This window comes from Podarcis tiliguerta, assembly GCF_965153285.1.
Source record: "Podarcis tiliguerta genome assembly, chromosome: 8".
In the NCBI taxonomy this organism is placed as follows: Eukaryota; Metazoa; Chordata; class Lepidosauria; order Squamata; family Lacertidae; genus Podarcis; species Podarcis tiliguerta.
Window position 1 is genome coordinate 2,760,991 of NC_139541.1, and position 17,299 is coordinate 2,778,289.

Genomic DNA, 17,299 nt, shown 5'->3' on the forward strand with positions numbered 1-17,299 from the left:
TCCTTGAAATGCATGGTATGTAATCTCTGTAAGCATACGCACACCCCCATTTAACCCCCTCCTTTGCAATCCCATACCTCAGTAGGAGAGGTGAAACAGAGGACTGTATCTGGCAGAGAATGCTGTGAATTCTCTGCATCCACTGTGGGACTGGCATGCTGGTCTCCGGCGCATCCCCCTTGCTCTGAGGCACTTTCTGGCACACAATGTCCTGTACCCTGGACAGACAAAAAGGAGAATGAAAACATATGTTTCTTCCGATGAGCACTTGATGAAGGATTTAGGCAGTCAAAATGGACACTTGTAGATGATGCACAAATTTCAGAACACAAATACATCTCTCTAAAACTTGATGATAAACTGAAATTTGGATACAAGAACGTGTCAGCATTGTGTTTGATTGTTGTTTTGCGAGCCCAGCTCTTGGTCATGTTCATGAAATTACAAATTAAGATATCAGTTCTTCTTTCTCATTAACTGCTCTGGGCACTTAATGCAGAAAAACAGGATACAAATAATATTAATGCAAACAATAACAAGTGAATGAAAGAGCAAGATACAGACTTGCCTTGCGAACAGTTATGGGAAGGATAATTCCCATGTATGTGCCATACAAATCCCAATCTATCTCTGTGTATACAACCTTTATTATTATTGCTGTAGTTATTATTATGTTACATATTTATTTATATATATCCTGCCTTTTTTCCTAACAGGGAATCAAGGTGTCTTACAGATAAAATTAAAACTATTTATCTTTCCTTTTAAAAAAACATACAGATAATCACAATAAAAGCAGCATGGCACCAGCCCTTTCATTAAATGCAGTCAGTTCCTAAAACCCCGTTGGAGTAAAAAGAACTTCACCTGCTGGCAGAAGGACAACTGGGAGGGAGCCAGAGTTCCAGAGTCTGGAAGGCACCACCAAGAAGGCCTCCTTCTGCATCCCTCCATGTGTGCCTGTGAGTGTGGTGGAAACAACAGAAGCCCCCCACCCCCCACCCCCACGCCAAGATTTCAAAACCAGGGCAGGCTCATATATGGGTCTTCCAAATAGCCTGGACCTAAGAATCCTGTTGACAACCAAAAAAGTGAGGTAACAGTCCCATCCACTTTGAAGGAACTCTGATTTCTCAGGAACTTACTGCAATTCTGCCTCTGCAATATTGCGCCTCTCCCAATAAAACAATATTGTGCCTCAGAACAATAAAAAAATATAAGGTGCATTATTATTAATGTGTTGTGGACTTTGCTGTGAAGACTCCACAAACTGAAAAGTCAGGGCTGGAAAGATCTTGATAACCAGAACTATTTCAATGTCCTACAAAATGGAGTATCAGCTTTAATAAAGGAAGAAATAAGGCCAATACTATCTATGTGCACAATATATTCCATTTTGAAAATACTTTGTGATGTATTATGGCATTCCTTTGTTCAATTTCTGAATCAGGCATTGTGATTTAAATGACACTGAATGCACTTGTTGCAAAGTTTTTTTATACTAGTGTTGTACAGTATTTTGTTGGGTGTACCTCCCCATGGACTTTTTTCTTTTACATATGTAAGTTCACAAAGGCTGTGTGAACTTTTACGCTGTGCATTCTGGTTCAGAAAACCTTGTGATAAAATATGATATTTTTTTAAAAAAAAGATCTTGATATATAGTCTTCTAAACTCAGAGCACCCAGTGTACCACTGTAAGATTTTTATTACTTTCCTTCTTTTTTCTGGACCTTCAGAATTTTGCCACCTCCTGTTCTAATTTGGCAGAGTAATCTGCATAACAAAAATTCTACTTGTTAACGTAGATTTAGTTCCCCAAATGAAGAAATATATACATTTCCAAATTATGATTCTATAGCTACATGGGAAGTACTGTAAGGCACACTATAGCTATCTCTGCCCCAAGGGATCTCGTGTTGTTGGCTTCTTTGGCCAAGGGAGGTCCACAACTTGAACCCACTGAAACAGGCTGTCGTCTTCAGAGGTTCACAGCTGTGCCATTTTCAACTTTCAAACCATTTAGGGTTTCCCCCCTTTACATTTCTTACGTTAGTAAAAACCTATACAAGTTAGAATGTACTCTCCCCCACCCTCTGTGGTACATTAACCATTCACAAGGGACACAATCCTTATTTAAAAGCGTTTTCAGCATCACTTGTCAAAAAACGCCCTCAGACTCCAAGGAATCCCAGCAGCTTTGCCTGAAAAAACTCTACTGGAAGCAAGCCATTTTTATATATGCTTTTCTGTTATTACTGGCAAGTCTTGGGTTGTAGCCTTATACACCTTCAGCAGCTCTGCACACCAAAATGCTTTGGTCATCCCACCTCAGCAGCCTGACATCAAAGAGAGACTTGCAGATAGTTTACAGAAGAGTAAGGGGCAGGGACCCAGGGGGAGGGAGGGGGAAAGGAGAGCTAAAGCGCCATGTAGATACAGATTGAAGGATCTAGGCAAGAGTGCTTGCCTATAACTGGAACAGCCCTTGCTACAGTGCCTGGTTGTACCACAGTAACTCAGAACCACTGCAGACAAACCACTGCTTGGTGCAATTCTTTGTTTGACTCCAGAGGAAGGCATGGCCCACCCAGCCTCAAAAAACAGATGGGGAAGTGTGTGCATTCACATCCAGCGCTTTGAGATCACAAAGCAGACGGAAGGTGAATAGTACCTGGTTTCCAAATACAGTTCCTCTGTCTTTATCCCAAGAGACAAGAAGCACTACAGCAGGATTTTTCAAAACTGAATGAGAGGATGGTCCAGCTGTGTTTGTGCACATGCAAACATGTAGAGAGGTCTGTAAGCTAGGAAGAATGTTTGGGGCTTTAAGAAAATGAGAAACTGCCTGGATATCTAAAATGTTCCCAAAAGGTAACTAACGTGGATTAAGCAATCTTGAGTATGCACAAGAGACAGGAAAGGGGGGCTAGAACTTTGAAGGGCTACCTTATAAGCATAAGCAGCAGTTACTTCTCAGAGGTCTTTTGTCCTCACAAAGAGAGGGATTTAAGAGTGGCCAGAGGGGTAGATTTCCCTCCCACTTCAATGCATGCTTATGAATGAAAGGACTAGTGGAGTGGTTTTCAACTAGTGTGCCTTGGCGCCCTAGGGTGCCGTTGGCAACACTGGCCTCTGTCCCTTTCCTTCCCACCCTCCTCTGATGCACTCTCACATTATCTGCCTCCCAAAGTGTTGCACAGCTGTTTGTTGCAGCAGCCCTGGCTACAAGCTCCCCAGGTGAATGGTGACTCTGGGGCTGGCCAGGGGTGCTGGTTGCCAGGAGCTGAAGCAGTCTCAAGTAAGTGAGGGAGCCTAATCCTATGGACTCGATGACCCTTGTGGTCTCTTCCTTGTGGTCTCTTCCGAGCCTATGGACTCGATGACCCTTGTGGTCTCTTCCAACTCTATGATTCTATGATTCTAATCAGCCAGTCCACCAGCCCTTTACTTTGGGAACAGACAGACAAGTGGGAGGCTGGGCAGGCATCGCACCGGCCTTTCTTGTGTTTGGTGTGTGTCATGCCTGCCTGGGAGCACAGTGCCCGACACTGAAGGGTAGCCTTTCCGCCTGGCAGCCCAGCAGCGCCCACGGCTGCCAAGCCAAGGTGAGTAAGGTACTGGCTTCATGTTCACCTTTGGCCAGTCTCCAGTGGGTTGCTAAGGTTGGGGGCATCTTCTTCCCAGGCCCCTGTGGACAGGCATGAGGAGGCACCTCTCTTTGGGGCAGGGGGTGGCTTAGAGACCAGGCACAGCTGCTGAAAGGACTCCTAAGGAGAGGGGAGAGGAGAGGAGGCTGAGGGAACACTCCACAAGGGAGGGTATTCGAAAAGGGAGGGGGGCTGCCGGCTCTGCAGGCAAGGGGCAACACAACTGGGCTTCTCAGGCTCAGAGCATGTTTCCCCACAGGGAAGCCAGGAAAAAAATGTAGTTAGTCAAGGAAACCGTGGACTCAAAAAGGCTGAAAACCTCTGGATTAGTGGATTGGAGCATCTACCCTATAAGGAAAGGTTACATTTGGGGCTTCCTAATTTAGAAAAAAAGTAAGTAGTAGTAGTAGTAATTTGTATACAACCCTTCATCCGTAGATCTCAGGGCTGTTCACAACATAAAAATGAAGGGGACATGATCTAGGTATGAAAATTGGGCTGTGTGTGAAGAAAGTGGGGTGGAGAACTTCTTCGCACAGCACACAGCTAGCCTATGGATTCACAGCCACAATGTGGTGGTGAAGGGCAGTGGGAACAGATGGTAAGATTCAAATGGTGGAAAACAGAATTATGCAGGCTACTGGCCATGATAGCTCTAAGCCACCTCCAGCTGCCCTGCTTGTGGGCTTCACAGAGGCACCTGTTTGGCCGCTGTGGGAAACAGGAGGCTGGACTAGATAGGGCTTTGGTCTGGTCTAGCAGTGAGGCTCTTCTGATATTCCTATGATTTTAGCATCTATATTAGGGCTTATGTGAAAAGTGTATACCAGATGGCCATTATTCTGCATTAATTAACATGAAGTGTGTGGACATGAACTTAAGTATTTTCGCTGTGTGGTGGATGGAATGTTCTGGAAGCCCCATACTCTAAAAACTGGGAAGACAGAACACAATTTTCTTCCTACTGTTGTTGTTTTTAAAAAAATTAAAAAGATTTGGACAAAACAACCAGGCATGTTCTGGATGGAAAGAGGTAAAAGAAAAATCTGCTAAATTACACAATCTCTGGAGGCCAAGTTCCGGACTTCAAAAAGACTCTCATCTTGGCATTTTGATGAATGAGGTGAGTGGCTGCCATATTTTTCTATTTGTTATAGCTGCTATTTCATGATTTGGCGAACCTCACCAAGAAATAATTAATTATCCAAAGGAAACGCAGGAGGCGCAAAACTAATTGGATGTAATAGCTCCACAGTCCTTGGTGGAGAGCCCTAATCAAATTTGGCAGAGTAAGATCAGATATGAAAGGGGCTCGGGCCGAGGAGGGAAGATGGCGACGGCAGCAGTTGTGATGCAAAAAGAAAAAGGAAATGAAAAGCAGTCTCCCTTACTAGAGGGAGGTTGGCGATATTTTTTATTTGAACTACAAAAGCGATGTACTTTACAAAAGATGCATTTGCTTGCATGGAATATTATCACATAAGGTTTGAAAAGAGAGTGATGGTAAACTCTGGATGCCTGCCAGCTGTCCGAGGGCCCTGGGGAGCTGCCGTGGGTTTTTATGGGGAAACCGGAAGCAATCTTTGGGTAACTTACTGATTGCGAAGTACACCCCTATAGTACATTGGAAACATCAGCTTATTTAGAAATAAACCTTGGATGGAAGCCCAGAGCCTTTTACAGCAAGAATCAGCAGAACATCAGAAGAGAAAGGAGGGGTCATTGAAAGTGGACTGTGCTTCAAAATGTTATAACTGAGAACAATATGGGGGAAAATTGCCTCCTACGTGAGTACAGAAATATGGAATCATTAAACAAAACAAGATAGTTATACCAGCGACTGACTGAGAAAGGAGGATGGTCAGTATCAGGATTGGAAAATCGGGAAGTAACAAAGAAGAAAGAGAAAATAAATGATTGACAATGGTTCTTGAAATCCAGAACATGGGAAGTCCCATTGAAATGATTTAATTCGGACTCTATAATTGGCTGTATTGTTTTTTGTTTTAGAATGTGGTAAGATTTGGCTCGATATGAATGTGTTTTTTTCATTATTACTGGAAAATGAATAAAAATTATCCCCCCCCCCCCAAAAAAATGCTACCAAACCTCAAACCTAACATCAGAAGGCAGAAAGGCTGCTCAACCTCCAGAGTGCACCAAGTTAACAGCAGCAGAGGTGACTGGTGGCCACTGGGACTGGTAGGGCAGAAGGCCAGGAGCCAATAACAGGCAGAGCCAACTCATTCTAGTTTTGTGACCATCTTCCCTGCTGAATTCTACAAGGGCAACACTGAGACTGAAGAGAGAAAACTAACAAGCAATGAGTGTCATCCCTTGGACTGGATGTAAATAAAAGACAAGCAGGTGGGGGGTGAATGAGGGCAGGCTGAGGATGAGATAGCGCCCCACTTGCTCAAATGGGCCAACCTCCACTGAACAGCAGTACCTCTTGCTGTGGAAGATTCTTTTTTGGAGATCACTGGGGGTATCAGCACAAATTTTCCAATCACACACTGTGAAGAAGCAGCAGAGTCTTCTTACCAGCCAGCCTCTGAATCTGAGAGAGAAAGTTCATATATAAGAGATTAATAATGGGATGCCCGTATCTGTGACATTCTTAAGAGCTGAAAATGGCCCCCAGCTGCCCAGAATATGGCAGTCAAACCAAGGTCCATTCCCAATCTCTAAAGCAGGGTAAGGAACCTCAGAATGGGGAGTCAAAGCTGGTCCCTCAGGTGTGTCTACCTGGCCCTTGAACCTCTCCCCTTGCTTCACCCATCACTGATTCAGACCCTTCTTCTGTAGGTTTTGGAGTGTGTCCTTCAACTCTGATAATGCCTCTTGCTTGTGCATAAATAGGATAAGGATGGTATGTGAAGGCATGCAGAACCTGCTGAACAATGATTAATATTTATAACTATTGCTTGCTCATTTTTTTCTCACGCTGCTCTAAACTAAGTACAAGATGCCACAGCTCCTCTTCAGTATCTAGGAACCATCTTGCTAAATGACAGCAAGGCCAATCTAATCCAGTGTTCAGTATCTAACAGTTCCTTGCCAAACTGAACGTTACAGCCATCCCCTGTTGTCTTTCATAGTACCTGGTATCAAATATATGCTGTTTCTGGATAGACCTGACCTCACTGTGGTTACGCAACTCATTTTTAAAGGCAAATAAAGTAGTGACCATCACCACAACAGGTAGTAAAAAATTCCAGCCAGAAACCTCAGAAGCAAGGCCAAGAAGGCAATGACTATCCCCCGTTTGTCTTGCAAAATCTATACATGTACTTTATAGTATCTAATTTACCAATGTTGAATTGCCATTAAAAAGGGTTTGGAATCTATACCTGCTGCTGCAAAATGCTGGAACCTGAATAGTTCTGGAATATTGCTTCCCCAGCTGTTAAAATTGCACTGGCTTTCAACTGGCACAAAGGGCTCATCCATACTTCCTTTTGTGTCTCACTTTCGAGGCACAGGGCTAACCTCTAAAGCTCTCTGTCGGTGGGTTTCTTTTGTCCTGGCGCTTTCCCCAGGAAAATCTGCATTTTACTGCTGAATCGGAGCAAATGGCAATCTGTAGAAAACCCGATTTGGCAGTAAAACATGGGGTATTCCTGGGGAAAGCACCACCACCCCACAAAAACACTCAGACATGGACCTGTGCCTAGAAATGTAACAAAAAAGGAGGTCTGAAGGAATACCTCTGAATACCAGTTTTTGGGAATTGCAGGTGGGCAAAGAGCTGTTGTGCTCATGTTCTGCTTATGGGCTTCCGATTGGGGCATCTGGTTAGCCACCACAGGAACAGAATATGGGACTAGATGGACCATTGGCCTGATCCCTGTTTCATCAATTAGAATCATCTTTGGAGGAACTGCCCCAAGGATGAGGATGCTGGACTGGGCATCTTGATGGCAGTGCTCCAATGGAGGTTAAACTACTGCCCTCTTTTAGGACAAAATATATATTTTTATTCAGTCAGGCTTTTAAAGGATGCATTCACTCCTCCTGCTTCAGCACAGCCACAAGGGAGCAAAAGTTACTGCTTCTGTTTTAGATTAACCATAGTTTAGTGTTATATATGAGCCTTTAACTCTTGTTGTTTAAAGCCAGGGCAGGGGAGACGGTCTCCCAGCTTGACTTTTAATCCTATCTAGCTCACCCGGTGTGGTACCCTCCAGATATTGTTGGCCTATAACCCCATCAGCCCTAGCCAGCAGGGCTGGTCAGAAACAATGGGTGTTACAGTCCAACAACATACGGAGGAGACCACATGAATGCCCTCTTGCAATTGTGTCAAGGTCTTTTTGGTAAACTGCCTTGGAGGGTTTTAGAGCCAAAGGGTGGTTTGTGGTGGGGGGAAGTACCGTATTTTTTGCTCTATAAGACTCACTTTTTCCCTCCTAAAAAGTAAGGGGAAATGTGTGTGCGTCTTATGGAGCGAATGCAGGCTGTGCAGCTATCCCAGAAGCCAGAACAGCAAGAGGCTGCACAGCGATCCCACTTGCTGTTCTGGCTTCTGAGATTCAGAATATTTTTTTTCTTGTTTTCCTCCTCCAAAAACTAGGTGCGTCTTATGGTCTGGTGCGTCTAATAGCGCGAAAAATACGGTAACTCTAGAACCTTAACTTTCTTGATCTTTAGAATCTTGAGAGCGATGTTTGCTTTACTACTAGTCAAACACAATTATTCTGATTTTAAGGTGCTAAAACAGCATTCAAAATGTCCATTATTAAGGAAAACACATTTGCATAATTTAGCTTTAGATTACAAAATGTGGTTAACTAATGACGATTTCCTTGGAGCAAAATTCATTTATCCTTGTTCCAGAGTTCTTCCCACTTTGAAAAGGAGTTACACAGTAGGGTGGAAACTGGCCCATGTTATCCAGAGCATAAAGCAAAGGGCTTCACTCTACTAGACCCACCTCCCTTAAAAAAATCTTTGCTTTTGCTCTGATATCAATCAAGTACTTTCTCTCCTCCCTGCTGTTAATAACACTTAGCACTTTGGGGATTTCAGTTTTCAAAGAACTTCACAAACTACAATTAAAGTAATTAGGAATCAGGCTAATGAGAATAAAGTCTTTAATCCTCACACAAATCCTATGAGGTAGAAAGCTTTGTTATCTACATTTTAATTTGGAGGCGATGGAGAGAGGGGAGGGGAGAGGAAGTAAGGGGAAATCAAGAAACACAGAGAATAAATGACTAACCCAAACACAGCACTCTTTGAATAGCTGGTCCAAGACTTTTGATGTCAAACGGCACCCACCCACCCTAATTAACACAAGGCATAGTCCATCAGGGTGTTCACCTGGACAAACCCTCTTGAAATAAAAGAGGAACTACAAAATAGCAATACTGTTAATTTAAACAGGGCTGACAAAGGAGAATCAACCTCCTGGTGGGTAGTACTGCATAGGACAAGAGGCAGCTGGTAGACCTTGGACTAGGTGGGGCAGCATGTGACCAAGGAGGTCAGGTAAGCTGCAGTGAACAACAGCCCTAAAAAACCCAGCTACACCAAGCAAAGGTTTGCTCTACTGTTTTTGCCTCTTTTTACACAATGCAAACACTGAATATTCAAATTTCTACTTTCTGCACTAGCAGTGTGGAGTTTTGGGTTGCACTTCCAATGTCTAGAAGGTACAATGCTAGGCCAAAACTGGAATGCACCAGGAGGAAACACTGATCCAGGGAGAAGAAGGTGCAGAGCAGAAGTCACACAACCAAGTATAATCACTGCTGTAATTTCTAACATTGTGGAATTTCTAACATTGTGCTATTCCTAATAATTCATGCACCTGCAACTTCTTAAGAATGTTATGCAGACCACAGCAGCATATGATGTCTTTAAACCCCAGTAAAAGTATAAACAATGTGAGATAAGGATAAGACGATGGAAACAGAGCACAGGTGGCATTGTAAGTTATACAAAAATATGTGGGAAAAGCCAGGGGAGTATATAGACATTTTTCCCAGGCCACCTTCCCATCCACTCCAGATCTTACCTGGTGTTTCCTTCTGATATTTTAATTACATTGCAAAATCCAAGAGAAATCATGTTCTTATGGAAAAAGAATTCCTGAAGGCAAAAAGAGGACAAGATTCAGGTCCATTGACTTTTCAATCTTCCACCATAACTCAGCAACCTACCCCCCAGCTTGGAGGTGAAGAGCAGTACTAGCAACTTAGTACCGGTACTTACCAAGCAGTACTTAACAACACCAGCTCTCTCTCTCTCTGTCTCTCTCATTGGTCTGAAGTTGCTTGATCAGATAGAGACCAAGGTAAGCCACCCTTCTGCCTCCAGAATTGCCCAGCTCTAAGATGATTCATACTCTATATTGCTTCTAAATGTGGACATTTACTGATCATATTTGCCTAATTAAGAAAACCATCCAACCAGCATTTTGTGGTGATGAACTTTATTAGTTAATGATGCATTGTGTGAAGAAGTATGTCCTTTTGCCTTTCCTGAACCTACTGCCTGCCAACTTCTTTAGATGATCCTGAATTCTGTTATCACAGGAGAAAAGACTTTCCGCCTTCACTGCTCATCCTTTTACACATCACAAGTCCTGTCCTCCCTGACTTATGTCATTTCTTCCCCTAAACTTAAAGCTCTGTCCCATTTAGCTTTAAGGTGAAAGTGCTCCAAGCTTTTGTTTAATTTAGCAGCTCTTTTTGATAACTTTTTTAAGTTGGAGTAATCAGAAGCATACAGTGTTTTCTGACTGTGGCTACACCATGAAGTTCGGCATCATGATGACTGCTGTTTTATTTTCAGTTCCTTTCAATCAGCAACCTATTGGGTCACAGCCAGGCAGCGTGAAGTGAGACTGAAATTAAAAGCGCATGCATGGTGTTTATCCCATCCTGTGCCTGTATTGGCTCTCAAGTCGTTTTTGTATGTGAAATTGTTCTAATTGTTTTATATACAACATTGCATAGCTGTTGTTACAGCTGCTTTCATTGTTGAAAGTGATTCATAAGTGGAATGCAACTAATAAAAATGTGGGTGTATGTGGAAGTTTTACAAGGCAGCAGGCAGATGAACAGTAGATGAACAGAGCCCACTATTTAAATAGCTCAAGTTGAACAGTGGCTGGAGTCAAATCCGTGGCCTTTTTGTTGCTACTCCTAGCTTAGAGACCATCTGTTAGCACATTTTCCACCTTAAAGTGGTACCGAACTACACAATAGTTGCCCAAGGTAAGAGAAGTCATGTGGGCTGGCAGGCCAAACCAAAAGCAGACTGACCCATGACTGGCAATCAACCCTTCTTTTTCAGCATTTCCCTAGGGTCTGGGAGACCAGCTTCAGATCCCCAGTCAGCCAGGAACCTCACTGGGAGTTCCTGGGGCCATTTCCTATCTCTCTCTCTATACTCTACCACACAGGTGGTTGTGAGGATCAAATGAGGCATGGGGGGAACCATGTACACCACCCTGAGCTCTTTGGAGGGACGGAAGGAAGGGTATAAATATACGAACTGAAATAAATCAACTTCTTACCCAGCTCTTTGGTGTGCACCTTTGGCAGCAATAGCCCACAAATGGCCGGCATTTGCCCAAAAAGGGCACCACAGTTCCCAGCTTCCACTCTGAGTCCAAGTCCAAGGTTTTCATCTGAGGAGGAAAAAAGTATCTTAACTACCCACCTGCAAACAAATTAGCTTTATGGCTTTTGAAGTAATATTTGGCAGAACAGCATTTCCCTTAAGCAGACACTCTTTAATAGAAATCAAGCACACAAGATTCCAGCAGACAAAATTTCCATATTCATTTTAAGCCGTTATGCTTAATTTAATCAAAGCCCTTGAGGGGAGATGGAAAAGAAGGATTCTTTTGTAGCCTTAAGTGACCAGCAATTAATTGTGGGCTATTCAAACACACACGATTTGCAGTATTCTGAGATTCTGCGTCCTGCATTGCTCCAGTACCTTCTCCACAACCAGCCAGCATTCAAAATTATCTGGGCGCCAGTTGCGTTTTGTGACTGGCAACCAGCCTTTTGCAACGGGATTGAGATGTCTAGTATCTCCAACTGCCTGGCTACAGTAAGTTGGTCTGCGGTAGCAAGAGATGCAGGTCTTTTGCTGCGGCACTACCCCAGCCAAACACCTGATGCAGCACCAAAGACACACACACACACACCCCGCCGCTATGACACTGCTGGGTGAATCAGGTGTTTGGTGGGGTAGCATGGTGCTACTTTGCAGACCGCAATTCACCTGGCAGAATTTTTACTTATTTTTTCTCCAGTGCTGCCTGGTCTGGTAGTGAGGCAGGGGGGGAAGTGTGCCTAGACATTTTGTTTTTGTGCCCCCACATGGCTCCTAGCATTCCTGTCCCAGTTTCTAACACTACAACCAGCAGAGGAGGATGCACCACAATGAGGAAAATTGAACGTATTTGCTTCATTTCCAAAATGCGTTCACCACAAATTGAACCTTTCTAGCTACATACGGTAACTTGGATTTTCTTTGTGTCGGATTTTACTGTTTGTTTGTGCACAAGAATAGTGTTATGAGCTGGGGGTGTGGGGGTGCTAGATCCTCCTAAAGGTGCTATGATTTAGTAAAGGTTCGAATAATCAAGGTTTGATTAAACTGCCCAACACAAAAGCCCCTGGAGTTAGTTGTGCTAACTTGGATCAGCTGAGCTAGATGGATGGCCATTAGCAGGAGACAAAGGCCAGTGATGGCCCAGCAGGGAAACCATCGGAAGGCAAGATCACCAGGCAAGAAGAAATAGGGCCCCTTCTTTGTTGGGTGCTACTAGGCAGAGGCAGAGGCCAGCTTTAGGGTTTGAATGATGTAGGCTGGAGGGATGTCCTTGGAGTCAGTTAGCAGCAAAAAGGAGAAGCAGGGGCAGAACTCCAAATGAGCAGAGGATGACAGGCTGAAACAAAGAGACACAGAGGATGGCCTTTTTGCCATCCTTTGAATCCAGTGCTGCCCTTATGGGGGAAGCCAGACTTTCATAGGATGTGAATGCTCAGCAATCCCTCCATCTAGGTACAGGTTGTATATACGTGTAAATAAAATTATACAGCTTAAAAACACCACAGTCTCTGCTGTGCTTTACTCCAAAAAGGAAACACAAATACTGGGTTAGTGCCTGAAACCCACAGAATCTTGCACTGCTTGGAGATTGGGGTGGTATGTACATACATACATACATACATACAACCAGTTCTTTTTTCTTTAAAAAATGTTTAGGAGTACTCTGATTTTGACTCAAGAAAATCACCATTTTATAGCTCAAATCACGAAAAATAAATACAGTAAATGGACAAAAGTACAAAGATTCACAAAATGTTTAGGGGTATGCATACCTCTGGGTCAGTGGCGTCCCCACTGCATACAACCCAGGCAATAAGGTTTATATGCACACTTTATTCCAGCCTTGGAATCACATTGAAAAGTGCTGCCATCTCAGCAAGGCTCAGTCTAGGGTTTACCCAAAACCACCTGGCAGGCCAACTTCAATGAGGCCCAGAGATTCCACACTACTATCCTAAGTGGACCATTAACCTCAAGTGCACAGAACAGGAGACCAAAAACCTTTGGTTCAACTTGGGAGACTCATGTACATTTCTCTGGTGTTGTAAAGTGCTCTCACTCCGAAGGGTATATCCAGGCAAGCCTTCATAAGCTAGAGCCATGGCTCAGCTAGAGGCTTGGTCAAAAATAGCTGAAAGCTCTCTTCTGTGTTCCTGGGTTCGTACAAGATAGACAACATGGTCATGAGATTAAATCAAGCAGACTCAGGCACAAGAATCAGCTGAACAAAAAAAATCTTAGGATTCCAAGGGGGAAATGACCAAACAGAGGTGTAAAGGAAGATAGTGAAACAGAGTTCTTGCAAGTGTCAATCAGATCACAGTCCATAAGACCAGAAAATTAGAGAAAGGCCTTGACCATACTGGAAAATCCACCAAGCATACATATTATCTCCACAGCAAGCCACCTCTCCCACCCACGCCACGTCAGGAGCTGTTTGGCCACTCAGGTGAAGTCCTGGGCATTGTACCACCCCCATGTCACAGCCCAGTCAACATTGCATGGAAGAGAAGCCACTACATGAAAAATGCTGGGGCCTCTTTAAATTAGCAAGAGGGGTTGGCAGGTGTAGTCTGCAACATGTCATTGGTGCAATTATAGTGCATTAGTGGTGGATTCATACTGAAGTGTCCACACATCATTCTAGCTTACTAGTTCTTCTGCGATGCTTCCCCAATGTTACTGTTATTACTGTCAGGAGTATAGTACAACAAAAATGGGACAAAGCTCCCCAGAACATTTGCAGTACAAGGTGTTACAGGATTTCAGCAGGACAGTTGGACAGTCACCAATTAGAAGCAAAGCAGTACGTCCACTCCAGAACTTTTGCAGGTGCGAACAGTATTGAAAGCTGGGATCACATATAAGCTGCCCAATACCATCATGACCTTAAAACATCATAAATGCATAATAAAAAGGAGGTCTGGAGGGGCCTTAAAAGCTTTTATCCATTTTTGTATATCTTACCTCCAATACCGGTTCTACAACATAGATCTACCAGCAGGGCTGGCCTGACCTGAGCCTTTTTAAGATTAAAAAAAGAGAACCCATGGTCTACTAATCAGTTTTTTAATGTACAAAGCAACAGTGGATAGTCAGGATCCCAATACAATTAAGGCATTGATTCTGTGCAAGGACCCTAGCAACCCACAGGCCCTGGGTGACCCACCAGAAATTGGTTAGTGGTAGGCCACTTTTATTCCAGCTTTGGGGAAGAAAAATGTTACCATTCCACCCACCCACATACCCCTTTATATTAATCTGCCTACCCCTGTTTTACATTTGCTGTGTAAATCTGTAAGAGAGCAGAGGCCACAGTATTATTTGTTAGAAGGAGAAAAGTGGGGGTAGCCCTACTATTCACAATAGCTGCGGGCAACTACTTGCACAGTGCCACCTACACACCATTAGCGTTTCCCATGCACACACCCACAAAGCAAGCAAGCAATGGAATATATTGGTGCAATCCCCTATATTTACCACCCAGAGGCAACAGAAGCCAGAGTTAAGTCAAAAGAAGAGGGCAAGGCCTCTGAACTGTTCTCATGGCAGCCTCAGCAAGAAGAAAACTCCTCTCACAACTTGAGGCATTTCAAAGTGCAAGGCTTAACTCCTTGCCAGAGAAATCAATTGTTCTACAGCTGTATCCAGCACAAAGGGTGGGGGGGGGAGAAAGAGAGAAGAAAGTGAGGGGGGGGGACCATCAGCCAAAGCCCTCCGGGGAGAAGAATTTATTCTCTTTGTAATACAGCTCCAATATCATTACAATTGACTTTTCCCTCCCACACCCTCCTCCGGCTCAAAGAGACAAGCCAGTCCCTTAAAAGGAAACAGCAGCTCAAACCAAGCGCCCTTGAATATACTATACTCAGGGGCACATGTAGACGCACACCCGCCCACCTGCCAGCACACACAGGCACCCAAAACCAGCAATACTCTGAGTACCCAAATGAATGTCACCCTGCAAATGTTCACACATGTTCGTGCACCATGGATTGCTCTACACAACTGACACCCAAGTGCATGCACAGCCTGCCATTCAATGGAAGTTGTGTCCGCAGTGGTCCATTTGCAGTGGATGCTGTGCTCATTGGGTGAGATGTACATGCGTGTGAACCAGGCCCCTGAAATTGCGCTAACAGCAGACCAGGCTGCAGCTGGGAGAGCCACCGCCTGGGAACAGGGCCAAATTCCCACTAAGGCCACATTCACACCATACATTAAAGCACTGTCATGGCTTCCCCCAAAGGATCCTGGGAGATGTAGTTTGTTAAGGGTGCTAAGAGTTGTTATGAGACTCCTTATTCCCCTCACAGAGCTACAATTCCCAGATTTCCCTGTATCAAAGTATCTCAGGGGGCATTTATGGAAGATTGCTGCTCCTCCATGCACGCACCGGCCACATGATGTACCGTATTTTTCCATGTATAACACGCCCCCATGTATAAGACGACCCCTATTTTATGGAAGCACAACAAAAACTGGGGGGGGGGGGCATTGCCCAGAGTTGTTGAGCTTTTTGGGTGGGGGGGCACCAACGCCAATTGGTAGTTGCCATCAAAATGACAGCCCTTCTTTTTTTTTCTTTAAACCAGATTTCCCCTTTCCAAAGAAATTCTCCTAAATCAACACCCCCCCAAAGCCTCTTGCCAAGAACATATTTGTGATTATCTCAATGGCTCATTTGCAATTAAGACCCTCAGGACTGTTGCCGCCTTAATTGATTTCAAATCCTTCTTATAACCAAAGCCTCAAGAGTCTCGTTTTAAAACAGTGCTCTTACATAGGGCAAAGTGGATGAGAAAACTCAAAGCTGTTCCTTTGCCCCTTCCCTTTCTCTCACAGCAGCGCCATAAGCCGCTTCCATGATTCTGCGATTCTCCTTCAAAAAGTGCTGAGGAAAAACACAGCTGCCATGTTTCTTAGCTCAGGAAGTCCTGGCACCCGGGAGATCTGTCTCCCTCCACACCTAAAGGGGTGCCACCTTCAGGGCCCCAATTCCAGACATCCAGCTTACTCTCTCAGCCTAGCTGGAGGTGCCCTGGCAATGACGGGCACTGCAGTCACAACGCACAGTTCACACCAAAATGAGAGCAAGCCTGAATCCTTATCTATTTGTTTGGGGTGGCGCGTTCAGATCCTGTGCGGATGGGCCCCTATCTACGGTGCATGCATCCACACTGACTGTACGTATCATTTTCCTGTGTTTTGCTGGTATTGTTCCCCACTTGGGGAACATTCTGTCATGAAAAGCAGGCAACCAAATTGTAATAAAATAAAAACATGTTTAGGGCAGCGGCAGTGTTTTATGTGGCCAGTAGGTTCAACGCATGATGGCCTCAAGTGAAGCCTTCTAGAGAAACTCACACATGTACAAGATTTCTAGCAGGATCAACCTCATCAATTTCTCTACCGTTTCTATAGTGATGGCACTCCTCTCCCTTCCAGGCCTCCACAGGCCTCCTGAGGCCCTGCTTCTTCTCTGCTCTAAGCCTCTAGTCCAGACTGTCAGAAATCTCCATCCACGGGGCCTGAATTTTGGGATAATTCAACCCCCTGCAATGCAGGAACCACAACTCAAGAATCCCTGACAGATGACCATCCAACCTTCGAAAAATGTCCGATGAAATAAGAGTTGACAAACTTCTCTCTCTCCCTCTGCGTGTGTGTGTGTGAGTGAGAGAGAGAGAGACAGGTGTCACAACTATGTGAGGAGAAATGTAACATGGCCAGACAGATTACAAAAGACACCCTTGCCTCTGAGACAGGAGTGCCTTAATTTAACCAAAATATGATGCAAAGCTCTCATCTCTGGACACTTACCTGGGATTAAGTTTCATTTCCCTTAATGGGATTTACTAATGAGTAAACATACGCAGGACTGTGCTGCATTTCACCAAGCAAAAAAAATTAATTTAAATCACATTTGCCATTTTGAAATCTGTTTGTTTCCTGAGGAACCATGTACACTACCTGGTTGCTCTAACAATTAAAACAGGCTGATCTCCAACTAAATAAGAGTGTTGATGCATCCAATGTGAATAATGCAAAACTTTTAGTCACACAGA

At 44.1% G+C, this 17,299-nt stretch overlaps 1 protein-coding gene across 17 annotated transcripts in view; it reads right to left on the reverse strand.

Moving 5' to 3' along the window:
* The window catches only part of GPAT2 (glycerol-3-phosphate acyltransferase 2, mitochondrial), an 87,021-nt gene that overhangs the window by 39,108 nt on the left and 30,614 nt on the right, over positions 1–17,299 (reverse strand). For 9 of the 17 annotated variants that reach the window (XM_083453850.1, XM_083453856.1, XM_083453852.1 and 6 more), the window contains 4 exons: positions 11,179–11,292; positions 9,673–9,746; positions 6,100–6,210; positions 78–218 (listed from right to left, as the gene is read on the reverse strand). In XM_083453850.1, the coding sequence (XP_083309976.1) occupies positions 78–218; positions 6,100–6,210; positions 9,673–9,746; positions 11,179–11,292 (440 nt within the window). Of the gene's footprint in view, positions 1–77; positions 219–6,099; positions 6,211–9,672; positions 9,747–11,178; positions 11,293–15,176; positions 15,387–16,014; positions 16,353–16,598; positions 16,618–16,644; positions 16,995–17,299 lie in introns of those variants that run through there. The other 8 variants (XM_083453855.1, XM_083453849.1, XM_083453846.1 and 5 more) reach the window with 8 other exon arrangements.